Source organism: Mixophyes fleayi, chromosome 1 (assembly GCF_038048845.1).
Source record: "Mixophyes fleayi isolate aMixFle1 chromosome 1, aMixFle1.hap1, whole genome shotgun sequence".
Classification (NCBI taxonomy): Eukaryota; Metazoa; Chordata; class Amphibia; order Anura; family Limnodynastidae; genus Mixophyes; species Mixophyes fleayi.
Window position 1 is genome coordinate 218,203,764 of NC_134402.1, and position 21,347 is coordinate 218,225,110.

At 38.6% G+C, this 21,347-nt stretch overlaps 1 protein-coding gene across 1 annotated transcript; it reads right to left on the minus strand.

Annotated features, from left to right (window-relative positions):
- Positions 1–920: 920 nt before the first annotated feature.
- Positions 921–10,579, minus strand: KXD1 (KxDL motif containing 1). Its single transcript, XM_075205265.1, has 5 exons — positions 10,442–10,579; positions 7,917–8,026; positions 5,828–5,980; positions 5,127–5,173; positions 921–2,420 (listed from the first exon to the last, which is right to left on the minus strand). The coding sequence occupies exons 1-5, from the start codon at positions 10,484–10,486 to the stop codon at positions 2,188–2,190; spliced, it is 588 nt and encodes a 195-aa protein (XP_075061366.1). The 5' UTR covers positions 10,487–10,579; the 3' UTR covers positions 921–2,187.
- Positions 10,580–21,347: the final 10,768 nt, after the last annotated feature.

Below are 21,347 nucleotides of genomic sequence, written 5' to 3' on the forward strand. Positions count from 1 at the left end.
GATAGATGTGCTTTCTACACCATTCGAACAATCCTGCGCTGCAATCATCCATCAAGTTTTTCTTTGGCCTTGTCCAGCGAGGTTGACTACAGTGCCATTGGCCTTAAAATTCCTAATGACATTAGGTATGGTGGAAATTGGAACATTAAGGACTCAGGAGATTGATTTGTAGACTAGAGATTGTCCATGCTTTCTATAATCTTCTGTTTGACTTCCTCAGACAATTATCTGACTTCCTTTTGTCCATGTTTATTGCAATACACTGACACAAAACAGAAAAATGAGTCCTTTTCTGCATTCAAGATAGTTTATTGATTGATTGATTTTTATATTGCAGGTACCTACTACTCACCACAGGCAAGTTCAGTTTCAAAGTAAAGGAGATTCACCTGCTTGAAATTTTTTCCAACTACTTCTAAAAAAGGTGCCAACAATTTTGTCCAGCAAAATTGTAGGATTTCTGTGTGGAATACAACTTCATTTTATCTAAATGATCTTTTTCTGCTTTTTGTGTTTCATTCCACTGCACGCTAAAGAATAAAAAATATGTAGATATCAAAATATTTTTTAATTTCCAATAATTTCTGTAAGAAAGGGTGCATTATTAGAAACAACCATTGCAAGGTTGCCAATATATTTGGCCATGACTATTTCAGTATAATTGCATCTAAGTCATCTATGTTGATCATTTAAATAAAGAATTAAATAAATTTCAAAGCAGCACTGTAAAGTGCTAGTCTGAACCAGTCTTCTTCCTAAACCTTCTTTTAAAATCATATTAATGTTGCCCATCCTTCCTATGTCTGATAAATAACAACTTTAGAAACACACAGATCTCGTTGTCAGAAACACAAAAATAAAAGGGACACTATCTAGAACAAAAACGTCCTGGAATCAGTGTTAAAAAATGAAGTTTCAAGTTAATGTTTTTCTCACTGTTTTATTGATTTGTAATCACTGGGTCCAAACAGCCTCTGTGAGCTTTGTACAGCAGCTAGGTATCATTTGTCTATATAGGTTTTAAATAACACCATCAGTCAATTAGTGAGAATGTTTGCAGCAAATGGAAAGGTAGTAAGCCAAGGAGACAGAGAAAAGCAACAATGATGACAGTTGCACAGTTTATAAACATATCTGCCAACATTAAAACAGTAACTTTTGTACAAAGTTGTATTCACATAAATTAAGCAATAGCTATGCTTAAAAACAGACACAAAGGGTTTATTTTGCACATATAACCTCCATGCTGTATCTATTCATTTTCCAAGTACACTCTCTGTAACAGATTGTTTCTGCACACCTCTCCATTTTCCGATATTCAGCTCTCCGTCTACTGGCCCCCACTAGCGTGTGACAAACTCAACCACATCAGCTTTCATCCAACTAGAGATAAAAGTTTCTCATACTACTCTGTTATTAACGGCATCGTTGGCCAGAAGACACAGATGTGGACGGAATCCGTTAGGCCCACTGAAGATGCAGGAAAGATAATTGCTAGATACATTCTGCTAGAGATTGTATCCAGCACATAAATGTGGATATATCTTTTAAACAAGAGCACAAAAAGTTACAAAATTAGATGATAGTGTCCTTTTAAAGAACTCCAGAGGTAATCTGCAGCAAGGAAGATCAAGGTTGTAAGGTGCTCACTGAGTTATCTGCAGCAAACCAAAGGAAGTCTAGCTTTAGGAAAGAAAGAGGGGTTTATGATAGTGTAGTTGTCCAGAGAGAAAACAAAAAACATCCAAGTGCATGGAATAACATGACAAAAATAATTTTAAGAAAACAAAACAATAACTAAATTGAAAGAGGGATTTTTATATTAAAACAAACATACAAGGAAGATATTTGTACCACTTCAAAGTTGTATTTCTAGCTTTCATCTTCACTTTGCAGTAGTGTCAAACCACTTGTGTAGACACGGAGCAAAGATAACAGTTCAGATTTCTTACAAAGTGCCAGCCAGTAGACTATAGAGTAAACTCAGCTTTGGATGTTGTCTCCACATGTGGTGGCTTTGTATTCAAAGTTCCTACCAACATTACATTTGAAAGCAGTGTGCTCGTTTCATGATTTCCTGGAACCCCATTCATGAAAAAAATGTTTGTTTGTTTTTTTAAATGCATTGTTTGAGCAGGTTAGAAATTAAAAAAAAAAAAACCTCCCCAATACCACCCCATTCGTCTGCTAGTCCTCATGTGCCACCTCGTCATCTGTCAGAAGCTGTCCATTTGCAGATGGGGTTTCAGAGGGGGCCTGAGATAAATCCTCAAAGTCCTGACTCATGGTGGGGGAAATGATAGAAGGACTTGTATCGCAGGACTCTGTGCTCTGCTCTGAAGTAGCAATGGTGGTGGCTGCACTCTTAGGATTTGGATCGAAATCATCGTCGTCTTCCAGGATGGGAGATTCATGAACACCTGAAATGGAAGAAATGAAAAATACTTCATGGTTCAAAAGAAATTGGACTCAGTACATAGTGTACGTTCTTTGAAACAACCGTTTGTTTTGTACCAATATAGTTTGTTTACTAAAGTGGGATATTAACGTGTGCCACACAAACTTGGAATACTGTTAAGCCTGTAGCAGTTGCTGGTGTAGCCAAGTGCAATGTTTTATAGCAATGGCTATCCTTTTCCCCTCCTCACCCCAATAGCAGTTAGGTGGTTTATGTTTTCTTTTCAAATGCCCATGCTCTGTAATATAGATCAGTTACTTTAATTTGTAAATATTTAAAATTTATTTTATACAAAATACAAGAGGTCACTCACAGATGCAGCAAGTGTCAACCCCCCCCCCCCTCACCAAACAAAAAAAAAACAAAACACAAAACAGTGTGCCCCCTCCCAAAGGATAACAGCCTCACCATAAAAACAAAAAAACATTGTGACCCTTCCCAACCCATGGGGTGGGTTTATTAACAATACCAGGATCCCTGGAGTGGCACCTTGACCACATCATCATCATGATTTATTTATATAGCGCCACCGATTCCGCAGCGCTGTACAGAGAACTCATTCATATCATACCCAGTGGTCACAGTGTATATCATACCCAGTGGTCACAGTGTATATCATACCCAGTGGTCACAGTGTATATCATACCCAGTGGTCACAGTGTAATTTACACAGGCCACTAGGATAAAAGTATACCAAAGCAGTAATAACAAACAAACACACATTATCTGAATAAATACTACCCACACTCATTTACCACCACTAATAAATTTTAAATAAAAGTCCTTCATTAACTAGCCAATATAGCTGGGAAACGTCAAACTCATGGCCTCTCTGTTATAGTGCAAACCAGCGCAGACTGAAAAGCACCGGGACTGGTGGATGGTTTGGGGGGCTGCCCATTATATAAAATTATTATTACTGTGTGTGGAGAAAGCAATTTGTCTCATTAAACTTATAGGACCAGAACAGGGGCCTGATTCATTAAGGAACACAACAATGTAAATTGCTGGGGGGTTTTTTTGTTTTTTTTTCGTTTTTTTAAAAAAAAATACAACAAAAAAAACAAAAACACACAATTCAGGCATACGTAGATTCATATTCAACTAGAAGTTTTAAAGATACATCTGTTGTTGAATACAGACAATAAACTGCATGATATACGTCCAATACACGTGTGGAATATAACGTTCCAGCAGAACACACAGTATTTTTTTATGTCACCTGATATAATCACTAATGACATAACAAAAAAAAAAAAAAGTTTATTTTTTTTCCTCATATTTCCCCCCATAAAATACATTTATTAGGATTTTTTGAATGTCTGCTATACATAAAATGCATTTTTACAGTTGCTCCTGATTGCAAACACATGTTCTAGCATGCATACACAACCATCATCATAATTAGGCACTTACAGCTGACCTGTAGCTGATGCAAGTGATACGACAGAAGAACACGTACCTTTGAGATACTCAAAGCTTGAATCGGTCGCTGCTGTGTGCGCTCGAGCTTGGCACTCCTTTACTGTACATTGACTATGTGCATATGGCCATAAAATAGCAAGCTCTATTCTTATAACTACTTGCTAGCATTGTTTAAAGTAGTAATAACAATACTTTTGAAAACCATGGACTTTCTGTTCCTTTCAATTGATGAGATCCTTTATCTTTGTAATGGATTAAAAAGGAAGTGTGTCTCATTCATAATCAGGGTTTATTTACATAAATAATAATCTGTAGCAAGGGACCTTTGCGATTAAAGATGAATTGGATGTTGCTGTGTTCACTGGTGTATGGTCTGGTTCTGGCCTATTTTACACAAAATACGCCACATATCGCCATTTACATTTCTGAATGAATCAAACCTCTGATCTCTGCCAGCTCAGAGATTGTGCAAAAACAAAAGTCTTTTGTGAAATGCAAATGATTGTGCACCCCTTCACAGAGCAAGGAATGCCTCTGGAAGGCGCTTTCTACACACCTTTATATAGAAATTCACTCAAGAGCATAGAATGAAAGCTTCTAGTTTGAAGCAGACTGCAGATTCTTCATTTTAAATCTCTAGACTTTACAGACTGACAGAGAGTGGCTCTGCTGAAAGTATTTTCTTATAACTACTGTGTAATAGACTACTTGCTAGCATTGTTTACATAGGTACTAACAATACATTTGAAAACCATGGACTTCTAAGCAGTGTTATATGAAAGACGGATGCTCAGTTTAGTTATAATCAATGTACCACATGAAGCCTATTTCTTTCCAATTGGCGGGATCCTTCAGCTTTGTAATAGATTAAAGAGGTAACGAGTCTCATTCACAATAAGGGTTTAGGTACATGTTTTCGTTTTAGAAATGCCATTTAAAACATATAAACATATATTAACCCCAACTTTGATTTTGCATGCATTCATAGTAGTGGGGTAGCGGCTGGATTGTGTAGAGGCAAAATTAAATGACATCAACAAACAGAATTACAGCAGTGCCACACAGTGACTTATTTATCATGAAAAATGTTTAAATAAGTGATATGTCACTAAACTGTACCTTTAAGGAGGCACACACTGATTCTGCAGGGAATGACTGGCAACACTGAATAGACTCATACAGATGACTATGCATAAGCAGAAGAATTATTTGCAGTTTGATCATATAATCTGAAGGAACTTACTGCTGAAAGACTCTGGATATTGCTTTGCCAATTTCCCTTTTAACATCCTGCAGCAAGAAAAAAAACAAAAAACAGCAAGAAATCTTTTAACACTTGTAATCTGAACACAATGGAGGACATTTAAGATAACGGTGGTGATTTATCAACTGCTCATGTTCACGATATTGTACTGCCATTGGCCCACTTACATGCACATAGCGGTTTTGGCCAAGTAACAGACAGCTACTGGTTTTTGCTGCACGACTGCACCAGTTTAGCCAAACATCATTGAAGTCTGTCAATACTAGCAAAGTTAGTAGCAGATGTCACAGAATATGAGGCATGTTCACCACTATAAATAGCCCTGGAAAAAGACTACATTGGCGACATAAAGCTGTATTGCCACCTACTGAAAAATTATTGACAAACACACTCCATGCCATGGTCAAAGCCAGTGTAGAAAACAAAGTGGACAAATCAAAAGCTGCAGTCAAAAGATTAGATTGTGACTGCTCTTCCAGCATTAAAATTGTTTAAAGAGCGTTCCTATCGCTTCATATGACTCTTTAATTAATGGAGCATATGGTCATAGCTACATTGGAGCTATAGTTACATCTTTGTTAGCACAAGTAGTCATGTTTATCTTTTTAAAATATTTTTATAATAATAATGTATTTGTTTCACAGTAAAATGGCAATTCCACATTGTTCCTAACCTCCCACCTTATTCTCCTAAATATTATATCCAGGTCCTTCTTCATTTCCACCAATGTCCTTGTGTGATGTATAAACCGGTCATTCATCTGTTGCAGTCGTGTGTTGGACAGGCCGTTAAAATTCAGGAGCATTTCATTTGTTTTCTCAAATCGGTCAAGCCTGAAGTAAACAAAAACAACGCATAGTTAGGTATCCAGTTGGGTGGGGAGGGGAAGGGGTTTTTTTTTTTTTGTTTTTTTTTACAAACTGATTACCAGACCATGTTAATAGGTAATGACCTTGTACCTCTTCAAACTAAAAATAAAATCCTCTATGTTAGAAAAGGATATGAAAATTAATCTGTAAAATGGGTTCTCCCTCTATGGAGAGCCTATCTAAAAAAACAATACATTTTTAAATATCACTATAACTACATCATACAGAACAAGTGCTGTATCTCCTGCATCGCCAGATACATAACAATTCCTAGTACTTCTGGGTAAGAACATATGTGAAAATCTAACATGGCATTTAGAAAACAGACTATAGTTTAACACAGCCTTTGAGATGTTTGACTATGTGGGTGCCACAAAGAGCCAGAACCATTAGGGGCACCATTGCTACCACATGCAGGAAGAAAGCCACTCTGCACTTCACAATACAGTGCTAGTTTATTGTATGAATAGAAAAATTATATTTATATTCGAGTACAAAGAACCATTGAAAGGTATCTTTCAGTTCCTTGATGTGATTAAACTATCAAAGCTATGGTAGATAAGCAGGCGCGGGCCCGGGGGGCACACGCCGCACCACATGACACGTGATGCGGCCGCGTCACATTGATATTACTTCCGGGGAGCGGGCGGCCATAACAGCCGTGATTCCGATGCCCCCCTACCCAGCCCGCCCCTGTAGATAAGTCATACAGCACTGAACAACTTTTATAGGCCTACAAATATAGGGCATTATATTCTGCCTGTGTCTAAACAGTAAAAATACATGCAATTTTAATAGAACTGACTGTTTCATAGCTTGAAGAAAGTCATACTTACCAACGTTTGGTAAGTTAATTTCGGGAGGGGGGCGTGGTTGGATGGCGGGCGGGGTAATTTGCGTCATTTTGGCTCCGCCCCACGACAAAATTACGTTTTTGTTGCGGGGGCGGGGCCAAAATGACGCGATTCCCTGTGAATCGCGTCATTTTGAGGAGCAAGATGCCATATGTGGGATATGTGCCTGCTCTCCCAGGAGCACGAGAGACCTACTCGAATTTCAGGAGTCTCCCGGACATTCCGGGAGAGTTGGCAAGTATGAACAAAGTATGTATAACTATCCTGTTAACACAAAGACAAGCTTATGACAGAGCACATTCTAGCTCCTGTGCATATTACCCTTACATGTGGCTGCATTTACCCGTTTATTTCTTGTTTTCTACTGCACCCTTCAAATTCTAATAGAAATCATACACATCTGTTATAAGCCCATAACCAACCAGCTAGATGGTTAATTATAATTTTTACATCCCGACAAAAACTTGATTGGATGCCAGAATGAAAACATTGTAGGAATTACAGACAAGTAAACATATCAATTTTATATGCTCTGGATTTCTAATATATGAGGTCCAGGCCCCTCCACAAATCGTTAGAACGATCTCTGAAGATCCATTTTTGTACCCCCTGAAAAAATCACCCACAAACGTACAGATGCTGCAGACAACAATGTAAAAACTCTTTGTATCCACAGTACATTATAACAGAGAACATCACATTACAATGTCTGTTTCAAATTATCAGTAACCTGTTATCAGATAAGTTTTCACCGAGATAAAATTAAAGTGCAACTCACCACATGATACAGATCATTACTTTTGCAGTGTGCGCGCAACATTCTTGACACATCAGAAAAAATAATGTTCAATATCAATAATTATCAATCAGTTTTAGTCTTCCAGTATCCCTAACAGACCAGGTTATGCTCCTTGAAATGGATGTCTGCTCCAGAAAGTTTAATCTACTTATACAATATATACACAGTTGCCTCAATGGTCAAGGAATAAAGAACTAAACTGGTAACCAATGTACTGTATATCATATATAAATTATTATGCACTCACATGTGCCTCTGAGCCAAAATAATAGCATTAACATCCTCTGAGTTCACCATATTTAGAATCCTGCTACAAAATTCTCCCGAAGCGCTTGGTTCCATTACTTGGTCGTTTGTCTGCAAGAGCAAGAGAAACAATTAAAGACTGTGTATGGCCTACATTTCTTTAGAACACAAAATTAGTACAGAAATTGAAAAATATAATCAATCTCATTTGTATACTTGAAAATGAAAACAAAATCACAGTATTATAGAAACTGCAAAACAGTCTTCTTTATGCTACCTTCCTTACTTCCTTCAACTTTAGTCTCAATGCATTTTAATTCCTCCAACTTTCTACAGGCTTCTATGAGATTTTAAGGGTCCAAAACTCTGTGCTCTATCTTTGTAATGCCCTCCTTCAGAACGCTGCACATCAGTTATAGTAAATATTTCATTTGAAGATAAATATCAAAAGATCAAAACTAGGGAAAATGCTTATATTAGATAAATAATGTGGAAATTTAGAAGTGTCTGTATGGTAAATGTAAGTGAATGGCTGGGGGCCGCATTACCTCTGAAATTTTAGGAAATTTGACAAGTTTGAATTAATTTTAGTCCTAATATTAGATGCTATTAAAGACGGTTTAATAAAATAAAATTATTACTACTAAATTGTGTTACTACTAAATTGCGTTACAAAGCATATAAAATTAGGGCATATAGACAAACACTCACACAGAACAGAGGTTGAAACTAAAATCCTATGGAGAAATTTGTCTCTTAAGTATCTGCCTATTTCCTGAGACAAGATGAAAAAGGTGTTGACTAATGAAGAACTCCTGGTTTGTTCTTTCTGCTCATTGAAAGTTCCTAAATAAACCTCTGACATAATTTACACTGTAAAATAGAAGTTATCTCCATTACTGAATAAGTTATAGAAGCAGCAGTTACTTTTCTGAATCCCCAAATGCACTGAAGTCTATGTAAATAGTTCAAGGAAAGGATTGTAAAGAAATAAAGCGCTACGGAATTTGCTGGCGCTATATAAATAAATGTTGATGATGATGATGATGATGAAATATGCACTGCTGACAGGCCAGGGAAACAATCAAAGTCTGCTCTGGCCTCATCATCTGTAAAGACAGCAAGCCATTCTTCCAGGCCTGAGCCTCAAGTCAAAGGGGGGGGGGGTTCTCCCTGTTAAGCAGCAGCTGATCAACTCACTTTTTCAGCACATCAAATCTGGTTTTCATCATAAACTACCTCACGCAATCACTGGTGAAATAATAGTCGCCTCAAAAATATGTGACAATTGATTACCAAGTAGTAAATCAGACTGAGAAGTGCTGGGATAACATACTGTTGCATACTGGCACACTTTGACCACTAATATAGGCTGCCAAACTCCTCACACAGTCTTGAAAGTTTGCATCTTGGTTGGCAACATATTTTAAAAATTCCAGGGAGTTTTGGGGATAGAGCAGGTGTATGTAGATAGAACCAAGTGCACAATAATCTTAATCATATGTTCAATGAACTTGGTTAAAATGTAGTTTTATTCTTTTAAAAACACTCATTTGAGGATTAAACATTAACTTAAAAAAAATAAAGCAAATATAACGGATAGTGTTGCATTTTATTATTATTTGCTGCATGCAATATTCTTTACTATAACTAGCAATACAATTTGCTATTACAAGCTCACAGATGGGCAAATGAATGTATAATTTAGGAGCCAATCATTAAAATATAGAAGCCAGCAGGATTTGTTAAGGAGCCAAATAAGAATATGTGACCTCAATAAAAAGGCCCCCAAAAGTTAGGCACTGGCAATTGTTTTGTTAGGTGCAATGGTTATCTGGCTCCTGTTGTTTTCAACTCTGTACTAGTCACTTAGCATATCACATACAAATGTAATTATGCCCTTCCGGGGAAATTATTCTAAGTAATGCAGATAATTAAATAACTGTACTTTATATCAGTAGCATGAGGATACCACCACAACTGTTCAGAATGCTGATGTTGGTTATGGACTGTTTATAGCATATGACTGGTATGCTGGTGAAACATAATGCTTTTATGAATGTCAACATATTTGTTATTATTTACATTCCATAATGAATACAGTTTACATGTGGGGATTATTTATAGTGTCATAAAAGATGTAGCATAACTACATGATTCCTCCATACCAAAAAAATGCAATGAAATATATATATATATATATATATATATATATATATATATATATATTATGTTTGCATTCTTTTTGCAAAGAACTGCACATTTATCCAGGTTTTCCTGGTGAAAATGTGTTATTTAACACTACTGCCAAACAGAAAATGTGTTAATGGCGTAAACATTTACATGATTTTGCTTGAAATGCAGAATACAATTATTTTTAGAAGTATATGGACACTTCATGCCCTTTTCTTCACAGGTATATAAGATCGTGTTCTTTGAAACCATAATGATGTTCATCTAAAGATGAGATCATTAGGACCCGTAGTGACAGCACATACAACACACCCAAAACAAACATCCGTTTACCGAGTATGGCTGGTTCCCATGGGAGCCGGGTAAATCCTTGCTCATTTTCAATCCCTTTCCCCTAACATGCAGCAGCCGCCGGCAATCCTCTTCCACTTCCTGGTTGCACTTGTTATCCTGTGTCGCATTGGCTTCCTCATGCTGCCTTCACATAGGATGTCCCTGCCGGCCCCGCCCACTTGTTCTATTTACTACCAGCCGCCCCTCCCACTGACTGCCACTAAACCTGGTTCTTGGAAGCTCAGGAAATGCTTTGTTAATATAATCTAATTGCCACAAGAAGTGTTCTATAGATGACACCTAGTATTAACTAATAGCAAGGAAGCTACAAATATAGAGAGGACACGTTTTGCGCAGCAATGTGCTTGTTTTTGTTTAATATTTGAATGTGTATGGTGATTAAATATTAAAGTTCAATTATATCTGGGTCTGCCATATAAAAGCAGAGGAGATCAGGTTGAAAAGTAACAAATGACACCCTGTAAGCAATACGTTCATTGCAACCATATATAGGTCAGAGAGTTCCACTAAGGGGTAGGAAGGAGGGCCCTGTAATAAGGTACCCTTAACTTTAAATAATTATTTAAGTTTATAAGTGCATATTTTCCACCAGCATTGTTGGCTTTAGTGGTGTTACAGTTCAACACACAGAGTAGATGTAAAGCAGCAATGTGCCCGATAATATTTCCAGCAGTGGTAATATCTCCAGTACTATGCATATATGATGCAAGTTCAGCACAATTAATTTGTCCATAAACTGCCAATATCCCAGCAATATACTCATCAATAATATGCCAACAGTTCTTTCCAGAAATATGCACTTCAAAAGTAATATGTCTAGTAATATAAGACCTTTAGGCCTCAATCTGCCTGGTTTAGCTCCACCCACCACAGAGGTGCAGAGTCTAACGTGGCGAAGGTTTTCACTATGGACCGCTGCAAGGAGGCTTGGTCTTGGCTGCTTCACCACGCAGGACGCTGTTCTCTGGGTGGGTACCAGGCAAGACTGACAAAAGAATAAGATGTTAAGTGACAAGGGGGGGACCAGAATAGGTAGACCAGGATACAAGGATAATTTGAAGGGTAGTGGATAAAGGATTTCAGGAGTATCTGAAAAGCATATAGTGCTGGATACCAGGATCTGCTGATTAGGAACAGATACAGGATACCAGTATTAGCTAAGAACCACGTAGTGCTGGATACCAGCATATGCTGAATAGGAACAGATACAGAATACCAGGATTAGCTGAAAAGCATATAGCGCTGGATACCAGGATCTGCTGATTAGGAACAGATAAAGGATTCACAAGGGAAACACATGATTTGCAGAAGCCAAATAATCTGGCAGCTAGTAGGCTAACTGGACATGAAGATTGTCGTATGACAGCTGTGACCTGCAAATCCACCAGCATCAAAGGCCATACCTCCTTGCGGGGATCCATAGTGAAAACTGGGAGTTCCATAGACTCTGCTCCTCTGTCTTTGTTAGCGTCAATTCAGGTTGGTGTACAAGAATCCACTAAACCTGTTGGAAGTTGGGTCAATATATTGTTTTTTTTTAAAAACTATTTGGAAAGGACACATGTAATAAATACAAAAGTATAGAAAATTAGAAAGGCTACATATAAGGTCCATATTTTGTTTGTAATATAAAAACATTAATGAATAAACAATAACATTATGCTAACAGAATTGTGGTGGCAAAGGAGGGAGGGAAGGTAGTGAAGGGAAAGGAAGAAAAAAAAAAAAGGGGGGGGGAGGGTGTCAGTATATTCTGGTCATAGATTCTGCCAGTAATCTGTTCCCTCATGACCTCATGCAGCATCTAGTTGGCAGGGTGGAAAAGCTAGAGGCCATCAGACCCAGGTGATGGCTTATTTGGTTACACCTCAATGACCTTCGGCAGCCAAGCCCCTCCAGTTGCCCCGGTACAAGCATCTACAGCTGTGGGGGCACATGCTCAGCTCATGTTTCTGCTCTGTTGAAGTAAAATAGGGAGGCCTGTAGAGCCTTCGTTAATCACTGTGTGATCCAGTTCAAAATTCTGCCCATGAATCTGTGAAGGTGGCTTACATCAAATCCCTACTTTTTGTATAAGCCCTTGCCTGGGCCTCTTCTCTTTGGGAATGTTATGAGCCACTATTGCATAATTGTATCTCCTTTTTGGAGGCTTTTGGCCGTTTCCCTACAGTCAAGCTGGCACCTCACTTCCAGACCGCAGTGGTTCCAGTTGAGTAAACTTATGCAATTGCAGTGTTCCTGCTTTTCTCCTGAAGAAAGAGTTAAAATTAAGGAAACTCCAAAACCTGACTGGTACAAGAGAGGCCATATTAGGTACATCTACCCACTCTCACTTTTGTCATTCAAGGGCCAGTTTGACTATTCCAGTCACCCTGTTCCATTCTGCAAGGTCTAGCACTATGCACATCTTCTTGGTGCAGTTGGCAATTTAATTTCAGCATCCTTTGTATCAAAACTGGTGCTTCCTACTAACATCCTGGAGACACCCATCTCCTTAACTGTTAATAATGGAAGTGTACAGGCCACTATTCAGTTGTGTACAGCAAGCCATCATATTATTATTATTATTATTATTATTATGGTAGATTTGTAAGGCGCCACAATACTCCGCAGTGCCGTACAGTAGGGAAAACAGTACATACATAAAACAGGGACATACAAGTCAGACAACACAAAGGCAGACATGAAAACAAAGGGTATGAAGGACCCTGCTCATTAGAGAGCTTACATTTTAAGTATAATCATATGGGCAGTATCTCACTTTACGTCATTCCTGTAGCCATCAAGCCAATAGTTTTGGACTTATTTGACTTCAGCTGCATTCTACAGTCCTTGATTGGCTCTCAGCGCAAATTCTTGCTTAGGGGCCCTGTTGCCACTCTTAGTGCCTTCAAAAGGTTCATCCACCTTCTTGTCTTCATATGTGAAATTTCAAATAATTTCAAATGTGTGAAATTGCAAATACCCCTCAGAGTGCAGCACTTTCTGATGTTTTTTCGGGTGTGGAACTGCGTGCTAGATCTTTTAGCTGGACTAACCCCTCCTTGTTGTTGTTGTACCCATTGTACAGTGCCGTAACTAGACATTTTAGTGCCCTGGGCGAGACAGGGCACCGGCACCCCTCACCTAAGTGGGAGTGACAATTGTCGAGTGTGCGTGGCCAACCTACTGTAGGGGTGTGGCTAATGCTTTACAAATGCTAGACCACACTGAAACCCCCTTCCTCCCCATTCTTCACGTTCTGGCTTTGTAAGGATCTTTATGTAATGGGTCTCCATAGAAACACAGTACTTTCAATGCAGCTATCACATGCTAGCTGTATAAAAAAAATAATTGGATATTGAAATAAAACTCACTGAAGGAAATTGAAACATAATTGTAATGGTGCCATCTTCATCACACTGTGCCCTCCATCACGCTTTTGCTCTTCCATAACCAACACACACACACACACACACATATATATATATACACATACATATATACATACACACAATACAGAGAGCATGCTAGTGACTGCCATACAATACAGAGAGCATCCTAGTGACCACCCTACAATACAGAGAGTATCCTAGTGACCGCCATACATTACAAAGAGCATTCCTATGACCGCCATACAATACAAACAGCATTCCTATGACCGCCATACAATACAGATACCATCTTAGTGACCCCATATAATACAAAATAGCATTTTAATGACTGCCTCACCACACCACTCCCCTCATAATGAATTAACCCCTCTTCAAAATCGTTAACTTCAGCCTCATCATAAAACCCCTTTCATCATTAACCCTTTTATAATCATTAACTCCCTTATTCAGTTTGATTATTTATCCCCACATCATAAATTAATTTCATTCATCTTCATTAAACCCTTTCATTACCTCCTTCAGTCTCATCAAAAGACTATGTGTGTGCCCAGAGTGTCTGTCCCTGTATGTGTGTCTCCAGTGTCAGTGTCCCAGTGCATGTGTGCCCATTTTATGTGTGCCCAGTGTCTATACCAGTATGTGTGTGCCCATTTTGTTTGAGCCCAGTGTCTGTACCTGTGTGTCCGTGCCCAGTGTGTGTACCTGTAGTTTCTGAAAAATGACTTACCATAAGATGTCCAGAGACAGCACAGCATGACCTCAGTGCATAGGAAATACCTGGATCCTGGAATGTTGGGGGCCCTATTTTGAAAAAAAAAAGGGTACATGAAATTTAAAAAACTCTAACCAGCTCTAGCATTAAATCAATAGCACCCACGTTTAATAATTTGGCCTCCTTCCAGCTCCAACATTAAAATAATAGTTTTCCTATTTAATAAATAAACCTATTTCCCTCCCTCCAAGCAGCCCCAGCAAAAAAATGTAACAAATTAAGTTTAATAAATATAAACATTTCCCACAACCATACCTAGCATTAAATAATTCATACTCACATTTAATAAATAGCCCTCTTCCCCAAACTCAGCCCCACAGTTAATTAATAGCCCCAAATCACCCCAGTAATAAATCCTGTCACCTCACCTAAAATGAATAGAGACCACTATTAAATTGAAAAGCCCCATCAATAAATTAAATTGCGCCACCATCACCCCACAAATAAAATAACACCCATTAAATAATTACCCCCCCACCTAAACCATTAAATTAATAGCCTACCTCCCACCCACGTACTAAGACACTCCCCCTCCCTACCCTCATATCACACATTATATTAACACCCCCTTCCTCTGCTGACACATAATATCAGCATATAACATACACCACCCCCCTCCTACCCCCTCTCACACATAGCACCATGCAACATACACCCCCTCCTTCTCTAACATAGCAGCATGTAGCATGCACCACCGCCTCCCCCCTCACACATAACATCAGCATAGAACATACACCCCCCTCCTCTATTATAGCAGCATGTACCCCCCTCCCCCTTCACACATAATATCAGCATATAACATACATTTCCCCCCTATCATAGCAGCATGTAACATATACCCAACCCTCCCCCCTCCTCTATCATAACAGCATGTAACATACATCCCCCTCCTCCCCTTACACATAAATTCAGCATATAACATACACCAACCACCCCCTCCTCCCCCCTCACACATGTCAGCACCCTCTCCTCCCCCCTCACACATAGCAGCAACCCTCCTCTACCTTCTATCTTCTTCTAAATATCCAGCCATCGTTGTGTGCACCTGGCTCTTCTATGCTGCTCTGCTCCCTAGCAGCGTCATGACATCAGACGCTGCAGGGTGAGAGGGCAGAGTTCGCATGTGGGAGAAGCCAGGTGCCGGCCGCCATCTTGGATGCACCAGGCGGCTGGCAGTCTGAATCTGAGGTCTGTCATTTGTCACATAGGCAGGTAGCGGGCGGCCGCAGCTCCCCCCTTGGGCTTGCGCCCTGGGCAACGGCACCGCCCGCACCTGCCTAGTTACAGTCTGCCATTGTATTTACCAGAGATAAAGCCATGTCTAAATATATTTAAGAAAACTTGAAGTGAGGTTTCATCTGCAAGTTCACTTCTTCGGCAGGAGCTGATTTTCCTTTGTCAAAAAGAAGGATGGGAGTCTGCAACCTTGCATTGACTACAGGGGTTTGAGTGCTATCATAGTCAAAAAACGTTGTACTCTTACTGTCATTTCTGAGTTAATAGAGCAAATTAAATATGCTTACATCTTTAGTGAATTGGATTTAAGAAGCATCTATAAACTTATATGTGTTAAGGAAAGAGATGAGTGGAAAACAGCTTTCAACATCAGGAATGGGCATTATGAGTACCTTGTCATGCCCTTTGGGTTATGTTAATGCACCATTTGTTTTCCAAAATGTAATTAATGCAATTTATTAATATTCCAAGAAGTCATATACCAATTTGTCATGTGACAGAGGTTCTACCTTGACTTCAGGTATTTAATGGTTTATAAAAATAAGAGAGAGAAATAGGTCTTTGTTTTAGGATCTGGGGCCCGATTCATCAAAGTTCGCAAACGCATACACATCTGCTAAATGGCTCTGCGCATGCGCGAAACAACACTTAAGCAGCGCAAAACACTACATACGCTACTCAAGCACGGCAGATACAGCTCTCAAAAGGTGACTCAATCTCAAACTGCAACGCAAATAGATTTGCGATGACTGCTGACCACTTGAGAACATATGGGTGGGAATGGGCGGAGAGTAGGCGCGGACTGGGCGGAGATGAGATAGTACTTGAGTAAAGTAGGCGTTATGCTTTTTCACTTGAGAATAGTAGGCGTTCCCTCTGCCCAGATGAGTGAAACTGACGTCACTCCTGTCTCAAATCTTTCACAAAAGTTAAGGAAGGCCAGGGTCATGTTTAACTCCAATACAGCTAGCTAAAACCACTATTAAACGCCTTTAGGAGCATCTTTTGCGTTTAAAATGCAAAACGAAATATGCACAACATACATACATATCAATACAGACTGCCTGTGCCATTTTATTTTTTTTTTGTAAAAAAAATTTTTTATTGAGCTTTTAGATATCTTACAAATGTTCCATTAGTATGTTTGTGTAAATTAAGTTTTTTTTGCTTTACATACCCCTTTCTAATCAATGCAATTCGCAAGTGCAACATGTTTGATGTTATTTTGGCCCTTTGGCCTCAATCCGGAACTGCCGGAATGCCGGAATTAGTTAGCTGGAAATAGCGCCCTCTGCTGCTTACTGCCTCTTCAGTAAAGAGGACTGCCTTTTATAGGCCTGTACACTGCTAGCCACATATCTTCTCAGCATTATGGGGAGAATCCAGGTCACAGTGCATTCCGGCTGCTGGAATGGTTGCCTCAGTGCATTCCACATTCATTCCAGCTGCCGGAATGGTTGCCTCAGTGCATTCCACATTCATTCCACTGCCGGAATGGTTGCCTCAGTGCATTTCACATTCATTCCACTGCCGGAATGGTTGCCTCAGTGCATTCCACATTCATTCCGGCTGCCGGAATGGTTGCCTCAGTGCATTCCACATTCATTCCGGCTGCCGGAATGGTTGCCTCAGTGCATTCCACATTCATTCCACTGCCGGAATGGTTGCCTCAGTGCATTCCACATTCATTCCACTGCCGGAATGGTTGCCTCAGTGCATTCCACATTCATTCCACTGCCGGAATTGTTGTGCACACAGCATGGGTAATTATTTCATTTTATGTAAAATGTCTCCCAAACAATAGACTTTGTCATAAATATTTATGATAAATCTCCAACCATTCTGAACAATTACCAATATCATTAGTCTCAATATGTTACATGCCTGATTTGACAGTTGGTGATGGTGCGTTTGCAATAACAAATAATATTAATAGACATATAATAACTTGAAACGATATTTTAGGGTTTTACACACATGATTTATGCAAATTTAAAACAAGTGTACTATTACCACAGGGACACTTTTAACAGCAACACAAATAGTGTAAGGATATTAATGATCCCTAAGAGCCGAGAGAATTGGTGAGGACTCAAACCCACGTAGCAAGCTTGCAAGGTGGATTGCCTAACTGCTACACCACTGTACAAGTGGTGATATCAAGGGAATAGAATACAAATTAAAGATGACCAGCAACTTCTAGCATAAGTTGTTTCCCTTAAAACATGGGGAAAGATGGCAATACTTGGAAATATTATACCCAGAAAGATTTGGTGCATGCAGAGTCACAATTTATGCATATCGAAATATATCCATGTTGATAAATACAAATCTCAAATAGAACATTTATTGCTCCCATTTCTACAATTTGATTTGGTGGAGCACTTAGCTTTTTCCACTGTTGCCAGTACAGAATTCCTATGTCTTTGAAATCCAAAGTCTTTGCCAACATTTGCTTTGCTGTGTTGTAGCTGATAACACTGTTGAACATTACATATAGCCACCTTACACACCAAAACATATACTAAGTCACAGAGTGGAATAAATACCCTCAAACTTGTAAATATACCAAGGTTAGCCACATATACACATCATTCAGGGTTCAAACTCATTACCTTGTTGTTGTAAGCTCATTTTTTTATTCACTAAGGTATACTTCACATTGAAACACCAACACCAAACTGCACATTAACTAGTTAGCACAGCTGAATGACTGTCTTAGACCTGATAAATTGCCCATGTTGCAATTAATATGAACAGCATGATGGATAACGTGGTATTAAAATATTAACCCTAGATAAACACACACATGAATAAAAACACTGTTTTACTAAAGCAGCAGGAGCTGCAAAAAAGTCACCAAACAAACGTGAATTAAGCGTGTTTGCGAATCCTATGCTAAATACAAGCAGTTGCATATATTTTTTTAATTTTAGGAGTATGCTTAATAATGTGTTTTATTAACTCACTTGGTGCTTAGGGTTGACCTGGGGCCTTGAACTTCTGCACTTAGTATTGGTGGGTGAAATACATAACCACTACACTATCGTGGCACATCTAAATGTAGCACATGCAAATGAATCATACGTCATATAATTGTACTTAAAACTATTTTACCCATACTATTGCCACAACACTAACAGCTTAGCTCATTAATGACATCTGTAATAATCGTTATAATCTGTACTTACCCTACAGAAAATAAACGTTGCTCACATGTCAGGTCACTTTTACACAAAACCACACTTGGCTAATTAGAACGCACCTGCGTGCTCCTAATGACGTGTCCGGCATACTCTCCGGCCTACTCACCTGCATTTAATTCACTAATTACAGTGTTACTTAAAAAGACCTTGCTTGGCCTTCTGTGTTGTTGGGAGATTCACAATTCTGGGTAAGTAGCCCTTAATGGTGAAATGTTTCATAATCTCTGCAGTTTATTGCTGTACCTTGCTCAACACTCATGTTTATTTTTTGGAAAAGATATTGGTGAGATACAGAGAGAAAATTATGCTGAAAGGTCCTAATGGTAAAGAATTTTATGTTGAAGGTAAGTGGAAAAGTCTTTAATTAGCTGCAGAGTTTGAATATTGAGGCAACTGTGTAGACCTGGGATGTGTCTCTGCATAGATACCTCTCGACTGTAGTGACACACATAAAGATTATCCATCTATATTGATTTATTTTGTACCTGTTTACCCTCCCCTCCACAGATCTTGGTCCTGGATTGTGTTTTTTGGGTGTCTAGTGATTGCTTATTGACAGTCCACATTTGTCTGTGTGTGTGGTAAGTAGAAACCAGATATTATTTTATTACATACCCCTTGTTAAAACACTTTGCATTAAGAATGTCCATGCTGTTATAAAAAAAAAATTTTTTTTTCTTTTTCTAATACCTTTTATTTGAAGTGTGGTTTTTCAGACCCTACCTTAAAGACACATTAACACTCTGTGCTTGAGTCATTAAGGAGAGCAAAGGATAAAAAATAAGTAAATGTTCTAGTGGACAAAGCATGTTACAATGTAATGGGTCAATGTATTTTTTGATTATTTTTGGAACAAAACATAAATATCTTCACATTTAAAAGATCAGTGGTCAAATCATGTGCAAGCTTAGTCAAGGGTTGATTATCTAAGGCATGGTAATTCAAAATGTGAATATGAATAGACATGGTCTGGTGTGTTAGTGAAATGGTTTATATGTGTAATAATAGTGGAAAAACCATGGCTACCTGTATTTTACCTTTACAATGTGTGTAGAAAGTATAGCTTCATGCCTCTAAGTTTAGCCTTAATGTCTTTAGCTAAATGCACGTTAATGGGGTAGTTTAAATCTACAGCCTAATGTGGCAACATAATTGTTTGGTTTTTCCACAGTTTATTGATCAGCACATATAGTGTTGAGAAGTGCACATTATTGACACTTTATTTGTTTTTCTTTTATCTACAGCCTTTAGATTATACTTGGCCTGCAGTGCTGGCTTTTCTGCCATTGCACTTCCTTTTGGAGTTGGTGGATGTTGCCATGGTGAAGGGTGTTGTCAAATGTAAGTAGTATAGTGCTATCTGCACTAAAATGTGATTGGCCAGTGAGTGTGCTCCATACAATGTCGTCGTTACTAAGCCTGCAATGTGTGGTTGCACAAACAAAACATATGGGCAGATGCTAGCTATGTAACATATGGGTTTGGTGTTTCAAATGAAGTCAAATAGTGCATTCAGAATCCTAGGTATAGTCCAAACACACAAGCCATTATTATACACTATAATACCGGCTTTTTTACACATGCCAATACATTGCTCAATCTCTTGATATCAAAATGCAAGTTGTCTGAGCTAATATTGCCATATTAATTTTGTTGCCTTTCGTTCAACAGGGTGTGTTGGTGTGGATTTTGGATTTGTGCAATTCGTGTCTCACTAAATGTTGTTGAATTTCTCCAGAGCTCCAAGCCTGCTTATGTCTCTTCAGTCTGGCCAGATTGTCATCTCTTAATCCAAGGAACTTTTACACACACAGACCATTACCTTGTTTGCTTTGTTTTTGTCAGCACGTTTGAATTAATATATGTAATAAATCTAGCCTATGCTGCAAATGTGTCAGCAATCAGTTGTCATGCCATTTTGTACCATTACTACAGTGCACTGATTAATATTTTAATACCCATAAATCCATGTGTAGTGCTTTCAAAACTGTTGTGGAACAGGTTTTATTTTAAATGAATATATGAAATCTAGGTGTGGTTATTTTCTCCTTTGCCACAGATACACCATAGCCTACAAACACGCTCAATGGGGTAAATGTATAGTTTTAGAAAATGTCTATAGTGTGGAGGTTTGTGTGTTTGGTGCTTAGTAGTAAATTGTTTGGACACTTTCAGCTTTTAGAGCGAACATGTGATGTGCGTAGGAATATAGGCATCACATTACAGGTAAATGTATATAAAGAAAGAAAAAATGTTAGCAGTGTCAGGTCACACACTACCAACTTTTGGTCCTTGGC